The 16,613-nt window shown below is 34.7% G+C and overlaps 1 protein-coding gene and 1 long non-coding RNA gene across 2 annotated transcripts in view; one reads left to right on the forward strand and one right to left on the reverse strand.

Moving 5' to 3' along the window:
- The first annotated feature begins 49 nt into the window (after positions 1–49).
- LOC123875003 (dynein beta chain, ciliary-like) overlaps positions 50–16,613 on the forward strand; it is a 48,835-nt gene continuing 32,271 nt past the window's right edge. Inside the window, exons 1-26 of the mRNA XM_045920616.1 lie at positions 50–368; positions 857–961; positions 1,407–1,577; positions 1,873–2,043; positions 2,483–2,571; positions 2,954–3,057; positions 3,253–3,441; positions 4,008–4,181; positions 4,306–4,441; positions 4,756–4,984; positions 5,259–5,450; positions 5,637–5,771; positions 6,031–6,167; positions 6,655–6,844; positions 7,274–7,375; positions 7,696–7,849; positions 8,005–8,200; positions 10,915–11,005; positions 11,242–11,491; positions 11,665–11,810; positions 11,918–12,038; positions 12,558–12,698; positions 13,028–13,122; positions 13,577–13,744; positions 14,187–14,356; positions 15,244–15,463. Coding sequence (XP_045776572.1) covers positions 360–368; positions 857–961; positions 1,407–1,577; positions 1,873–2,043; positions 2,483–2,571; positions 2,954–3,057; positions 3,253–3,441; positions 4,008–4,181; positions 4,306–4,441; positions 4,756–4,984; positions 5,259–5,450; positions 5,637–5,771; positions 6,031–6,167; positions 6,655–6,844; positions 7,274–7,375; positions 7,696–7,849; positions 8,005–8,200; positions 10,915–11,005; positions 11,242–11,491; positions 11,665–11,810; positions 11,918–12,038; positions 12,558–12,698; positions 13,028–13,122; positions 13,577–13,744; positions 14,187–14,356; positions 15,244–15,463 — 3,885 coding nt within the window. The 5' untranslated portion in view covers positions 50–359. The remainder of the gene's footprint in view (positions 369–856; positions 962–1,406; positions 1,578–1,872; positions 2,044–2,482; positions 2,572–2,953; positions 3,058–3,252; positions 3,442–4,007; positions 4,182–4,305; positions 4,442–4,755; positions 4,985–5,258; positions 5,451–5,636; positions 5,772–6,030; positions 6,168–6,654; positions 6,845–7,273; positions 7,376–7,695; positions 7,850–8,004; positions 8,201–10,914; positions 11,006–11,241; positions 11,492–11,664; positions 11,811–11,917; positions 12,039–12,557; positions 12,699–13,027; positions 13,123–13,576; positions 13,745–14,186; positions 14,357–15,243; positions 15,464–16,613) is intronic.
- LOC123875089 lies at positions 9,106–10,059 on the reverse strand. Its single transcript, XR_006798066.1, has 2 exons — positions 10,007–10,059; positions 9,106–9,399 (listed from the first exon to the last, which is right to left on the reverse strand). It is a non-coding gene; the product is annotated as an uncharacterized LOC123875089 (long non-coding RNA).

Below are 16,613 nucleotides of genomic sequence, written 5' to 3' on the forward strand. Positions count from 1 at the left end.
TATGCACTCGCCTTAAGCTCCCATAGACAAAAATGCATACTGGCTGGTTTTAAAAATTCTAAATTCGATGATAATATTTGGTTGCTTAGCAACGACGTAAATATTTTCAATTTTCTGTTTGAATTTCAACAATTTTCACGTAGTGATTACATACTCTTTGATATCATTTCAGTCTCTACAAATATTACATATTAATTAATATTAAAAAATAGCTCTTGGATAAAGAGATATCACGAAAATAACTTCATTATTAATATTACTTATTAATAATTATTCATTCAATAAATGGAATAAGAAATGTAGTTATAGTAAAACTGAAATAATCTACAGTTCATTGAATTAAGTACTTACTATTTAACATGGGTGATGTAAGTTAATTTATACCTAATATTTCTAACTATCGCTCTTGACACTTACATTTCTCAAGTATCTTATCGTCTACCCCCATTAGACATATTTTATTTTAGAGAGCTGTATTTTGACCTTAGGACTAATTTCGGTAGAAGCAGTAGGTAGGTAACTAGGCATTTAATATATAAAATAATAAAGTCTGAGTGTCTACCTACCTAGTATTACATAGCTTTCGAACTGCAAGTCTCTATCGCAATAACTACTGAACTGTTCTTGCGTGATTTGCGTTTCATGCACAGACAGATAAAACTAATCCTTCTAATACCGGCTCCCCACGGTGCGTGAAATTGCGGGCGGACGCTTCCATGGTAAGCACTGGTGACATAAGTACAACACGTCATCGTCGTTGTCCGAGCCTTGTGCACGGTGCGTCGTTGTCCGTGGCCAGAATCACGCAATGGGAAGAAAATAATTAAGTAAAAAAAAACCTGATATCTTTTTGCAGAAGGAAGACGTCGATATCCGCTTAGAGTTTCTGAGCGAATACCTTTTGCGGACACTTAAGCAAAAAATCGAGAAATGGAACAAGTTTATTACTGGCGACGATAGGGTACGTACGAACATTTTACATGAGCATTTAGGGCGGTTTCTCCGCGTATTACTTAGGTACATTCGTTGTGGCATATCGGGGACGCACTCATTCCGGCGACTTGGACCATTGCATTGCTCAGTTAGTAGTATCATGGATTCCTAATGGCATAGTATTTTATATCAATTTTTTCTTGTTTTTTCTTCTTTGAAATCTCTGAAAAGAGTAACCGCCGAGTTTCTTTCTGGTTCTTCTCATTGAAAAAGGTCAGTGGTAGAGCTCTGCTGTAATTGTACAAGAAAGCTTGCACAACTGCAGCAGAGCCCTAGCCTGATCCAATAGAGGTTGGGATATGGCACTGTTACAGCCGCCAATCTGGCTCAGCATGGGAAATCGTATAAATCTCCCTTCTCTCCGCCTCGTTAGGATTACATTTCACTAACAAGTGGTGTTTATGAAATTACAGCATATACTGTTCAAGTTCTTCGAGATGCCGAAATACGAGTTGCTCGTATTCCGTATCAACGCAGGTGGCATGTTGACATGCTCTCTAACTTTCCCGCCCGTCAACAAAGGCAAAATGGTCTACTTCCTACGCAATGTTGAGGATAAAATAACACAGACCAACTTTCGAAAGGTATCTTAGACCTAGCCTTAGACATAGTTCTTAATTTATTTTTACTTAAGTAAATTGTAGCTTATTAAAAAAATATCTGGCGACAATATTAACCCATAGTCTGAGAAGGAGACTGTGATTTTTTTCGAGAAAACTTTGTTAGCGAGTTTGAGGATTGCGTGGCGACATCTAGTTTGATCATTGCAAGTTGCTTTGTCACAGTCTGTAATATCTGGAGATCCTTGAGGTTTGTATAACGTCCTCTATAGTTATCGTATGTGAAAACTGCTATAAATCCAAGAAAATTTTATTTTAGATTCTAACAATAGGGGAAATGTCAGGCAATGTTCTGATGGATTTAAGCGTAATGGCGGATGAGGTGATCGGCCCTCTACTGTGTAACCCTGAGAACCAGAAGGGCTGGCCGAAAATAGTGAAAACCGATATGAAAAGGCACGTTAACGATCTGAGGGGTCTAATGCATCAAGTACGTTTATCAAATTGTATATTTTCTTGACTTGTCAGTTGCCTAAATTAAATCATGCTTGGTGAGATGCGACACCGACGTTAATATCTGAATGTGAAATGTGTGTGTGTGTATCCTATCCATTAACTTTTAATGACCCATCCGCTTAACTGATTTTGACGAAAGGTACAGAATCAGCTTGTATCCTAAAACGGATAGGTATAGGCTATTTATTTTAATCCCAGAAAATCAAAGAGTTCCCAGGGCCTTTTTTAAATTCAAGCGGATGAAGACGCATTATCTTTTAGAAAATAAAGTAAGAATTTGTATTTGGAAAACAATCCAAGATGCGTAAAATCGGTGAAGGGAAAATTAACAGATATTTTTACTCAAGTTTTCTTGTTTTGATCTCTCTCTCTCTCTCTCTACAATTTGATATGACTTTTGCTTATTTTACTAGCTTAAAGGAGAAATGGCCAGTCAGACAATGCTTCCGATGCCAGAAGGTGTGGAAAATATTTATAACGCTGAAGCGAGACTTAAAGAGACGTACGTAACTCAAACAATAAATCAACATGTTAATAAAATATATCATTCTTATACTTAATCTATCCACGGAATGAAGTTAGTATAGATTATGTATTTTGAGGTATATGGCTCCCTCTGTTACGTAATCTCATACTAACGACAGAGAGGAAAATCTAAGTGGGCGTTAATCATTTTGAGGCACCAACGAATCACAAACGAAACTAATTTTTCGAATTGAAATTCGAATGGTTTTTGAAAACATATTGTTTGTGATTGGTTAACTCCCACTGAGATTTTGTCTCTATCATTTGTAAGGAGTTACGTAACAGAGAGAGCGCCATATTAACTTCTTTCCTTGGATATAGTATTAGCAATAGTACATAGAAGTAAACTTTACTTTTAGTGATTCTGAGGAAGTAGATCTTCAATTAAAGACGAATATAGAAGGAGCGATAATAAAGTGGGCCCAGCAGGTTCACGATTTATTGCAAGAAGATTCCTATTTAGGTACGTATGATTTTTTTTTTAATTAAGTGTCAATATTTTCAAGAATAAAATGTAGGCAAATGCCTATACTGGACTATGAAAAAATAAATAAAAAATTTACAATTATAAGTACTATGCTCTTAAGTAATGCGATCTTACCTTCCTGTTTTTCGTAGTCATAAAATCTTAATATTTTGTTTATAATTAATTAACCAGCGTTCAAAAGAACAAAGTTTCCGCTGCCGAACGCCGATATAGAATTCTACGCGAGCAGGCTGCGCAACCTTGAAGGGATTTACTCTCAACTGAGGGACCCGCGAGTCAAGCGGATGGCGAATTACTTAGAAGCGACGAGGAGCGTTTACTTCAATTGCTTCAAATCCATGCTCACAAATGTAGTGGCAGGTGAGTAGTAGTCCTATTGGCCCACAAACCACAGCAAGGGAAAGATATACCTACCTACTTAATCATAGAACGAAGATATCAAAGCATAAACCCTTCATATCACTCCTTATCTGAACTGATAGTCACTGTGGATGAAGGTTTCTTTCAAGGATCTCCACAGAATGCGGTCCTGCCGCTTTTCTTTAGCGACTCGCTTGAGATCGTCAGCGGCTCCCAGCAACTTGCTTGAGATCGTCAGTGACTTCCAGCGAGTCGCTCGAGATTGTCCGTCAAACGTGCAATGAGTCTTACCTGTTTTTCTTGAGTTGTCTTTCAATGCTACACTTTTCGGCGCGAGCTCGCCATTTGCACCTTTTATTTCGACGTTTATCAGTTTTTTTTTCACTATGTGCCCTGCCCATTGCCACATCAGGTTCGCAACCTATTGAGCTTATGTCGGTTACTCTGGTTCTCCTGTAAATCTCCTCACACCGAAGATGTGTAGTAACCAAAGAGTCAGTAGTATAGTTGTAAGTTTTAAATAATTTTAGCCCACAAGCTAATTTTGTATGCTCTTGCAATTGCAGCTATCATAGAATGCCGGGATATTTATGTGTACCAGAGGCCACTGATTCCGCACTTTGAAACGTTTGAAGGCACGGACTTCTTTGACGCAAAGCCTCTGATAAGGCCCATGTTCCACTGCATAGGCCTGCTTTGGGGGAATTCACGGTACTTCTGTAGCGTCGAGAAGTTAATACGTAAGAATATTAGTTTCTTCAATTTCTTTTTATTTTTGATGATTGCTAATATTGATGAAATGATTTCAAGCGTGTTTAAAGCATAATAAAACATTGGGTATTTACTATCTTGATATTGTTTTAGCACTTCTACGGGAAGTATGCAATCTGGTTATACAGCAATGCACTAATTCAATCGATCCGAACTCAATATTCCAAGGAGAGGCTGATGAGCAATTACTCAAATTAAGGAAAGCAATGGCAATTTTAAACCATTTTATGTAAGTTTCTAAATGTAGATAAGTAGCTAAACGATATATCAGATTGATAACAATCTAGGAATGATATCAATTCTGAAATAAAGCTATTATTTTATGCAGAGAGTGATGAAAATTATGGAACTAACTATTAACCTATATATATCACTTTAATCTTGTAAAATTATAAGGAGTAATGGTTCTAGTGATTCCTGGAAGACTTTCCTATATATTATCTACTTTTTGAGTTTATGGGGTTTATGTAGACGACAACTTCTATCACACTTTTCGCTATACCATAAACCAAAGAAGACGAAAGACTTTCGTTCTCTTTACAGCGAAACCTACGAAATGAATCGCGACAAAGTCCATACATTCTTTCCTCCGGGCGTGTTGCCTGTGCGCTGGTCTTTCGACTTCGACCGGGTGTTTATGCGATTCAACGTCTATATGCAACGGTTGAAGATGATTGAAGATATTGTAGCGGCCACTGTCGAGGTTTTGAAGTTGGAAAAAGTTGAATTCTCTGGACTTAGAGGCAAAATATTGAGTACAGAGTGTTTGAAGGTCAGATTTTGAAAATTCGACTATTGCTGGTAGTTTATTTGACTTACGAATTGTTTATATCTTTTCTTTCCAGTATTTTAAGTCAAGTTTCATAGTATGGGTGACAGTGACGTAGTCAGTCTTGCAGATTTCTACGTCAACAGTCACCCTCTCGTAACCGCCGAGTTGACGAGCTGTTTCAGGGAAACATTAGACATTATATACATATAGTATTTACTATTGGAATCAATACACCGAATAGGTGGAATGAAATAACCAATTGAATAATTTGTAGGTGTTAGAAGATTATACGTTGGACTATCAGCATCTCGGTAACATTACATATGATCCAGCAGATCCCGAAGATAACAGTTTCTTACGAGATTACGAAAAACACATGGGAGTGCTAGAGGATGTTGATAGGAAACTTGCTGCCCTTTTTTCACAGGGTTTGGACGAGTGTAACGATTTGGACCACTTCTTTAAAGTATGTCTGTCACCTATTAAGAAGTAATATAATTTAAGGAGCGTTCAAAATTTCAATATTCGGAAGTTATTCGCTTTCGGGCACTAATTTTACTAATTTTTGTTTTCAACACCTACTTTCAATTTTTATTTGCGCAATTTAATTTTGGAAAGAGAGAGTTAAAAGTAATAGAGACGAATTTTTCAGTTTTTCCAAATCATCGGAGACCTATACCATCGCCCTATAATAAAAGCAGAGCTAAAATCGAAGGTGGCGAAATTATTGGATTTTATGCATACGAATTTAGATCAAGTTAAAGAAATATTTGACGAAGAAATGGCGGTAAGTAAAATGGCACCCAAATTCAGCCGTAGGTCATTTCGCCAGACTAAGTACTTAGATACGTGAAAATAATGAAGTTAAATATTAACCATCTTAAACGAAAAATCAGGAAATCTTCCGTAACCGAAATAATTAGATATTCTAGGGAAATTATTTAAATAACTGAAATAATGTAGACGCTATAAAGTTGGGCCGAGAATTGGATTAAACATATTTTTTTGGTATTATACCAATATTGTGAACTGGGCTTTCCTTTCAGAAATGGAATCCAAAAAGCTGGGAGAGGCCTATGGTGGATCCGTATTTTCCGCCGGTGAGCGGTGTGCTGTGGTGGATCCACAAGCTACGGAGGAGAATTCAGGCCCCAATGGAGGAATTTATTTTATTTGAAGATCCGTATGTATAGTATACCATTGATCAGTCTAAATATTTAGAATTCAAATAATTACCAATAAAATATGAATAATATAATAATTGATTGTTACTTTTGTAATTGTAATTGTTTGTTGTGATAAGGATTTTGAAAAAAATCTGATTATAAGTTGATGAGGTGATGATAGTTAAAAGTATACCCGGTTGAATTTGTTGTTTGTTTCTTCTCAGGTCAGGGCGTGTTTGGAACCCTCGTATCTTTAATTATAAGTTCACTTAAAAGAATTAAGTATCACTATAATATTTTACTTTTAACTTCAATATACTTGTAAAATTAAATTATTGTCACTGAAAAAGTGTACCGTGAACCTACTTTGCAACTAATTTTTTGTTTGAAAATGATGATGATAACCTTCGTCTAGCATTTCATTGAAAAAAATTCTATCTTTTAAATGGAAACATGTGTATTGACATTACTTTTAATTTTAATAGTATTTTTTTTTTACTTTAGCATCACAGAAAGCGACAACGCCGTGTACCTGAAACAGAAACACAACGAAATGCTGGGTTATCTAAACCAGTTGGAGGATAAGCAGTTTAAGCAGTGGGCTGCAACGGTGCCTACAATATGCAAAACTTACCTCGCTAAGAACCTTATATACAGAGATCCGCCGTTTGTAAGAAATAACTTTAGTCCTGAGGTGAGTGATTTTGACTCGTAATAATATAATATCGTAACATCGACACGCAATTTGTAAAAGTATTTATGTGAAAAATCTAGAAACCTATAGAATGATCTGGAAGCCTACCGCATTATTATTACAGGAAGTAGGGATTTTAGTGAAGAGGTGACGACCCTTATTAACGAGGAACACAAGGCAAATAGAGAGTGAGAGTGATTAAGCAGGTTTTAGATGCGAGTATAAGTATGATTGAAGTACATCGCGTACAAGTCACCTTAATCTAAACAAGACGATAGCTTCAGATGATAATAGTGAAACATTATAGTGTTTATAATTAGGGTTGCACGAGGGAGTATCTTACACCCGGTCCTGTACCTAATATACATCATTGAAATTTGAATAGGAGAGTAATTAAATTTCAATAATGTGTTTGCTTTAATCCATTAGCTCGTAATGCTTCTGCGCGAAATACGCTACATGAAATACTTGGATAAGCAAGGAATACCGCAGGATGGATTGGACTTGTATGCAAGAAATGAAAAACTACAGGTAAATCTTTTGTATTTAGAGATGATCTTTAATTAAAGCCATCTGTTTTCCGTAAATTTGGCCGTCTAAAATAGGGATATACATAAAAACCCGTTGGAATTCTTTTATTTTCCGGGATAAAAAGTAGTCTATGTCCGTCTTCGGAATATAAGCTAATTCTGTACCAAAAGTCAAAATTGGTTAAACTGTTGGACCGTGAAAAGCTAACAGACAGACACACTTTCGCATTTATAATATTAAGTATGGAAGTATGGAGTTGGTAATTATAATTAAGTATAGCTACAAAATTAATTGACTGTTTCAATCACGGCTATTTACAGTACGACATGAATCGCCTCAACCGCGCTATAGCGTGGTACAACGCAATACGAGAGGGCAGTCACGAAACTGAAGTGGCTCTTATAGAGAAAGAGATATCAGCGATCGATGATCTGCTCGGTAGAGGTGTTGAGGAGCTTACCTGGAATGATGATTGTAAGTCAATTTATATCATCTTCATGCATCTTTATTTATTTTTATTTTCTTACAGTTTCAATTTTGATGAGACAACGACGTTGTATTTTGCAACTTCCTTTTTTGAGCAGTTAATTTGCATTACCCACTATTATTTAAAAAATATAAATGCTCAGTTACAGAATGGATGGCGGAAGTGTACGCAGCAATCAACACTCTCCAAGAGCGCGTATTGACAGCGCAGAACAATGTTCGTACTGGACTAGCGAATATTGCAAAGTGGGGTGATAAGCCATTGCACAATCGCAAAGAAAACCGGGACAAGTTGGAACTCCTGGCAGTGAATGAACGACATTCCAGATTGGTTCAGCGGTAACCTGAAAAAAAATTACTAAGCTTGTAGATAGCAGGTAGTTGATTCGATTAGGTTAGAAACTTTGTTTTTCTTTTATAAACTTAGATTATACAGGGGCTCACATGGAGATAAGTATAAAAACCCCTAAATAAATAAGGGGAAAAATCATTGACTGATTGAAAAGCGATTATTTTGATTTAGGGCTGATTTTTCAATCATCATAATGTTTAAGTGAGGAATCTTGGATGAAGGATTATATGGATAGGCACTAAGTTCAAAATGCGTGTCAATTATTTATGTGTACGCACGTCATTTTGTCACTGTGTGCACCATCTAGAGTTGGGACGGCGAATTTGGGTATATCGATATTACATCAAAATTATTTTTCTATGTTACTACGACTGACCACGTGCAATATATACTCCATACTAATATTATAAATACGAAAGTGTATCTCAATCTGTCTGTTATCTTTTCACGGCCCAGCAGCTTAACCGATTTTAATGAAAGGTACAGAGTTACCTTGGAAGCGGACATAGGCTACTTTTATCCCCGAAAAATCAAAGAGTTCCCATGGGATTCTTAAGGCCCATCCGTTGTACCGATTTATATGAAATTTGATACATAGGTAGCTTACGTCCTGGAAATTGACGTAAGCAACTTTTTACCCCAGAAAATTAAAGATTTCCCATGGGATTTTTAAAAACCTATAAATTCACGCGGATGGTTATTATATATTCAGTAAAAACAAGAGTAAAATGAAACACTTTTCAAATAATTCAAATCAATTTATTAGTATTATTACTATATTTAACGTAGGCATATTTTATATTATGTTACTTTTTGTGGCGGAAAGTTTCTGACAGTATTGAATATTAATTATCCACAATCTTCTGTAAAACATACTTACTTATATTATATCTACACTCAGACTTTAAGAAAAGTGAGTAATGTTATACATATGTACCTTTAGCAGGCAGCAGCTGATACTTATAAATTGGCCGTTTCTCAGAAAATAAGTACATAAATACAGTCTGGCGCTTCCGGGATCTTGCTCTATTATAAAATAAAAAGCCAAGTAAAAGTCAAGAATTCTAGGTCAACAAAATTATAGAGAGCTGGACGTAGAAAACTGACTGAGGAAAATGCTCAAAACCTTCGTTTTTGTTTCATTATTAGCCAGCTCTCGAAGTTTGTTTCGTTCGTCCTTTATAACCTGAAATTAAATAAATTATTGTATGTCTTGCTGTTACCTAGTCAAAAATGCATAATTCTTTATGATGATAGTAAAATTTAAAAAAAATATCAGTAAAACAATTAGGTAATTTTTAATTTTAGAAATTATTTAAACTCACTTGTACCTCAAACCTTAAAATTAAGTATATATTATAACATAATATCTACTAAGTTTTTTTCCATAATAATTACTGTCTCTCTTTGCTGTACCTATTCTACTCCCTTTACAACCTCTCGCACTGCCAAGGGTTACTGGTAGAGATCTCTTATAGAGATAAGTGCTTCCCTGTCCACTTTATACAAATATACTTGTACAAATAAAAAAATTAATAAATTAATTAATTGTTGGTGTCTTTTTTGTTTAACTATTGTCAAATAAAGAAAAGTGTAACATTACTACATATTTATTTGTAGATAAGTACCTACATACAATTTGAAAGAGCTTAGTGGTTACTGGTTGATGGTATTGACTATTGAGGATATCTTTCAAATATAGTTGGTATTGCATCTGATTTCAATTTATTTATTTTTAAACCAGAAACCTAACAAGACTCTTCCAAATGTTTGGAGCATAGACGAGAATATACCTTTCACTTCCAGATTTTCGTTTTATTGTCCAAATCCACGCAGTTCTAATTTCGGGACATTTTGGAAATCTACAAAAGTAAGCAAATGTTATTTATACGATAAAAGACAAATTTGATTTTATCGATAAAGTGTGTACACATCACTACAAATGATGCCTAAAATAATTCATAAATTAAAATTAAATTGCGCTGTAAAACGTGATTTTTGTCAGTATTACACGAGATAATTACACTTATAACATGTAAATCTTTAATTTTTAGCGATTTTCGGAATAAAAGTTGCGGTTGGTATCGATGAAATAGTTATTAAAGACTTACCTATGAAAAGGCAATTCAGGAACTTGGACGCCTTCTTTCTTATATCTGGAGGCACAAAACACAGCGTCACACATTTGGTTTTTAGTTTTTATCTTAATTTTAACCCAGACTTTTGTGATTTTTAAAATTTTATAAAAACGCTGCATCAAATCCCAATGTTTTGTCTCCAAATGCTGACAACTACTGTCACCAGTTACACATACAGTGCGTTGTTGCCAGACTTATATGAGCTATCGCTTTTACCCGAACGGAGGTTCCCTGAAATAGACCGAGATAACAATATCTAGTTGACAAATGGATGTACAAGAGCGGCAACAACCTATGACTACCTCTATTGTTTATATACTATCTCTATGTGAGGAATAAATTTGACGTGATGACAGTTTTCATATTGAAATTCTATTAAAATGTCAAATTTATTGATCAGTTTGTCAATTCAAAGATTGAATAAACATCCCTTGGTAGAAGAAAAAAAAATTAACGAACGATAATAATTTATAGATAAAATATAATGAAAATCAAGCAGATAAAAGAAAATTCTAGATAAATTATCATAAATGATATTCATCATAAATATTTAATATTTATAGGAGTAAGAAAATCGCAGATAGTCATGCTGAGTTTCAAAATATATTGAAAGATAATTACAAGTTGTTTTTCAACATCCAAGATGACGAAGAGGTAAGTTGAGGTCTATTGATATTGTAATTTATTAGGAAGGTTAAATAAATTTAACCAACCCAGCTGATCAATATAACTCCACCACTAAAATAATTTTATTACTGTACTTTAGTACTGTACCAACTGTTCTTAAAAAAAGAAAAGAAAATTTTAATGAGACTCACAACTTAAGTTGAGCTTAAATTTTACAGAAATTTGTATTCAGTAGATAGTTTATGGAAGTGCAATAATTACAGTCTGATGAGGAAGAAGAAGAACTGGAAGAAGTGGACGAAGATGCGCTTGATGAAGACGAGAAAGAAGCGAGAAGACTTAAGCTCCAGCAAATGATGGAAGCAAAAGAGGCTAAGCGTATCGCTAGGGAACAGAGAGAGATAGAAAAAGCCGAGTTGACGCAGGCCAAGTTTGAGAGAAGAGAGAAGAGGAGGCTTAAACGAGAAGCCAAGGAAGCGGAAAAAAGAGAGAGACAGGCATTAAGAGATGCAGGTAGTTTACTGATCGCCGTATTGAATTTAATGTCTAAACGATATAGGTATTTGATATTTTATGCATACAACAAAAATTATAAAATAAATCGGCGTTTATTGGGACGGCCATAAGTATTAACATATGTTCCTGCACTCAGTTGCAAGTTTTTTGTAAAGAGCTTTTTCATACAGGTGAGGAAGTTGACTCACCAGTAGAAGAAGAAGAAGAGTTGGACCCCGAAGAGCTGGCGGATATCGAAGAAGAACGACGTGAGATGGAGATAGAAGCGTTCCGCGCTGAGAGATGGCCTGCCTACGTAGAGTACGTTGATTCACTGGTAAGTTTGTACTCAACATCATTGTCTTGCAGTACCAGTCAGATACATACGGATGATGACTGTCAATTTTATGAATTGTATATATTTTATTCTTGTGGTATGTTTAGGTATCAGCGCAAATAATGAAAGCAGTTCAATCAAGTCTAGATCTATTCGAGAAACAAACTGACTTGGAGAAAGGCCCGAGAATGGCTTTCATGGAAGTTATTGCTGAACTTAGAGATCCTGGTAAGTAGTACGAGTATAGTAACATCAGATGCAAAAACACAGAGATTTGATTTTGAATGCTCCTTTTTTAATGTGGCATCATATCTTCCAAACGGATCGTACGATTTCAATGTATTTAGTTTCTTTGTTTAACATTATTATGATCTCGGATTTTAGTTTGCCATATTTTTTTGCAGTCTTCTGATAGAGAACAGAATCTTATTATGGATTTTGCATGGAGGTGACAAGTACGCATTGGCTTGGCATGGATTACACAATGAGTGTTCTTAGTTCAAACTTTTCTATTTCTCATTTTTTTAATCTTTAGTGTATAAAAAACCGTGACCAGGCTTAAATAAACAACCAATTTGATGTACTTATTTATCTTTGATTCATTCAGTTTCTCAAAAGAAGATAGAATTGAACGTTGTCGTTGAGATATTGTGTTTGGGCGCATGTAACTTCAGTTTACCTAATCTGGAGCTAAAGATGCCTCATGACGGAGGTTTTTAAAATGTTATCCTTTTTATATTAATACAGATATATATTTCTCTCCGTCACTGGATCTTGACGACATTGATGGTCTGTATGACACTCTGCGAGAAATGATGAAGGATATGTTTCTACAAGCAACATTATTTCCAAGAATTGATCCAATCGTGCCGATTGCTACTTATGAAGGTAATCAATACAGCAAAGAAAGTAAGACTAATTTGAATGGAAATACGGTTATTTGGAGCTAAGTGGACTTGAATGGCGACAGCGAGTGACAGAGCATTAAATTTTTTAATTTAGGAAAACATCAAGCTATAATATTTTCGCTCGGCACCGAAAAGTCCAACGATATTTTTCTCATTCTCGCATGTCTCCTATATTAAACTACACTTAGTCTAAATAATCAGATTTCTAACAATAAGTCAATCCAAATAGCAAATATTTATGCTGTGTAGAGCTATACATTCCACGAGGTTGAAATGCCTGTTACCTTACCCTGGTCAAATGTTTTGCAGATGATTTAAAAAATGAAAATGCAATGATCGATCTGTACCACGAAATACTAAAAAGAGTTGAAAATAGTATCAACGATGTAGTACAATATGCCGAGGTATGTACCAATATTTTTTGAACTTTGCAAGAAAAAATGAGAGTTAATATTTTCAAATTCAAGATAGTTCAAAAATTATGCAGACTTTAGGTATCACTGTCAGATTTAGTCTGATGTGACAAAACAACTAGATCTTTTTTAATATCAATAGAGAGCAAACGAGCAGATGGGTCACCTGATTTTAAGTGATTACCGCCACCCATAAACAAAGCACCAGAGGAACTACCAATTCATTGTCTACTTTTCAGGAAATTGTTGATTCACTCCTACAATAATAGCCTATGTTAAAATTTTACGACCCATTAACTTAATTGTAACGTTAGAGGTAGTAAAACTTCTTGTCGATGTACGAGATTTTAAGTTATTGCGTATCATCTGTTGCTTAGTGATGCACTTGGTAGCAACTCTGAAAATCTTAGAACTTATAAAAACTAGAAATTATTGCTTTTTACAGAAATATGAAACATATGCGCATTTATGGCTCGAGGACAGACAAGAAGTGTTGGCGGGTTTCATGAAGTATGGACGCGTTATTCCTCCTGAGGAGTTTGATAAGTATCGTTTTGAGAACGGTAGTGATCCGCCTGAAGCCAAACCAACACTTGAACAATACCAACTCGAGGTAGATATTTATAGATATCCGTTTCGTAAAACGACACATAAGACCGACGCGTTAGCCTCACATTGAAAAACCATAATATTTTAAACATTTAAGGCATCATTTCCTGACTCTATTTGAATTTATATTGGTCTTTTGTATATTTTATTAACATCTAGTTGATTACTACCAGGACCTATTTTAAATCAACTTGGGAGAAAAATATTATTCGTTTGAGCTTATTCCTCGTTTATTTGTTACTAGCGGATGCTACTACGCTAAGAAAAGAATGTGCCTAATGCATTATTTTAGTGGTCAAAAACCCATCTTCGCATTATTGCGTTTCTAATGAAACTGATTTGAAGTACAATGATTGGATGGTTTCAAAGTCCATAGCGGATATAGGTAGAAACATTTTTTGTGTTTCATTTATAAGGTTTTTATATTTTAGTAATAAAATTTGTAGATCGACAAATACAATGAGTTATACAATGAGGTATCAAGCTTACCTAGTGAATACCTCTGCAACGGTTGGCTAAAACTCGATTTAAAGCGACTAAACCAGGCGATCATGAACATCATTTGCAAGTGGAGTAATCTTTACAAGCAGAATCTTAAGGACCATGTGCAGACGAGGTGTGTTTCTAATTATTTGTTTTGAAAATAAGTTTTAAGTGTATTTTTAGTGTCGATTTATTAATCAGAAGCTTTGTTAGAGTTATTCGTTCTCCGGAGTTTATAAAAATTGTGTAGATAATTTTATTTTTTTGGATAATGTAACTGATGAGACAGACAAAATATTTCAAATTTTAAAAAAGCTGCAAATCAATGATTGATTCAAGCATTGAACTTGAGTGATGGTTCAGCGAAGTTAAACAATGATTTTAATTCTGTTGCTACAAATACAAATCAAATTAGTAGGATTCAAATTGGCGCTGACCTTCACCGTAGAAAAAAATGTAAAAAGGATTATCACTCTGTTCTAATTAGCCAATTAAGTTAGTTTTGTTCGTATCAATCAATCAATCAATCAATCAATTTATTTATTTGCTGATACAGGTTTTACAGGTCTAATTATAGAAATAGTCCAGCTGTATCACGCCAAGCTGGCATGCAAATACATTAATTTTGTGTTCAAAATAGTGAATAGACAAATTAAATTAAAAGTAAAATTTTCGCTTGTTTGAAATAAATGAAGTTATACAATAAAAGGAATTTACAATTCTGAATACTTAGTATTAAAAAAATATTACAGGTCTTAAAAATATTACAAGATTACATAAAAAAAAACAAAATAAAAACAAAAATGTCACCTTAGATATTCATCAACACTTTAAAAAATATTCTTAGTTAAATATTCAAATAATTTCTTTTTAAGGCCTTGTATTTTATTTACGTTATAAGTTCTCTTATTTCCAAAGGTAATTAATTAAAGGTAAGGTATCAAACAGTATAGGCGTAGATTCTCCAAATAATGTTCTTTGATCCGCAATTTAAATAAATGTAGCATGCGATGTTTACAGCTTAGACGATTTAGAGAAATTCATTGCCTACGCTACAAAAGAGTTGACTGTCGAGTTAGGAGAGGATGATTATGAAGGTCTGTTGAAAATCATGGGCGTTCTCAATGAAGTGAAGGCTAAGGCTGACGCTGGTACTGAAATGATGTTCGAGCCACTACGAGACATTATCTACGTCCTCAAGGAATACGGTGTTGAATTCCCTGAGGAGACTTATGAACAGGTAAACTTTGATGATTAAAGATATGAGATTTGATGATGGTAAAGATTTTTTTTATTATTTTTATGATAAGTTAGCTCTTGACTGCTATTTTTTGTCGTGAAAGTAATGATGCAGTCAAAGATGGAAATAGGCCTTTTTGGAAGGGTTATGGCAGTTTTTTATCAAACCCTTACCATTTATTGGTTTCTACGCCGTATCGTACTGGAATGCTAAACTACCTGGTAGCACGGCTATCCTGGTGGGGTGGTTACAGCTCATAACAGATCAGAGCAAGATTTCATAAATTTCTAATTTAATCTTACTAGGAATCGAACCTTGGGGCTCCCATTTATAAGACCAGAGCTTTCACCCTGCGTCAGAGAGGTCATCAAAATTAGCATCAATGCCTTCTAAAAATATATAAAATATGAAATAACACATAATTATATTTTATACTTTATGCCTTCATTTGGACCACAGAAGTACTCGGATGATCATCAATATTCAGTATATACATTGGTAAGGATCATAAATTTAGTATTTTTGACGGTATAAGTCTTAATGAACTTGCAGCCTCGTACTGCTCGTACTGCTACTAATCAAAAAAGTAGCCCTTTCTTGTTTATTCTTATGTTATACGTATATATGTTATATACGTATAAAAATAAGCGAAGAAGTTAGATAAGTATTATATCATCTAATGGGACAGTTTCTTCCGGCAAGAACGAAGATTACTTGACAATTTTAACGCACTTGTGTTGATTACGTCCAATCAGCATCCGAACTACAAAGTAAAGAGGACACGATACTTCAAAAGGAATTTGTTTGTTGTATCAGAACAACAACGAACAATCTATTTGACAGCAGTAAGTGATTAAGCTGTCCAAGGTTATCTTGGCTGGCATTTATCCACCACACACTCCAAATTTTGGAGGATTGTGGGAGACACGGATAAAGTCCACTGAAAAACATCAGGAACGAGTGACTGGGTGTTTTATATACCTTTGAAAAGTTAATTCAGTTCACATCCAAGTAATCCTTGTCTCATCTTGGTTTCTTAGGATAAATAAAAGTATAATCAATATATTATGTCTCCAGAGTGCAAGCTATCCCTACTTTTCGCCAAAATTAGGTTAACGATTTCCTAGTGGGAGTGCGTTATAAATTCAAA

Source organism: Maniola jurtina, chromosome 19 (genome assembly GCF_905333055.1).
Source record: "Maniola jurtina chromosome 19, ilManJurt1.1, whole genome shotgun sequence".
Lineage (NCBI taxonomy): Eukaryota > Metazoa > Arthropoda > Insecta > Lepidoptera > Nymphalidae > Maniola > Maniola jurtina.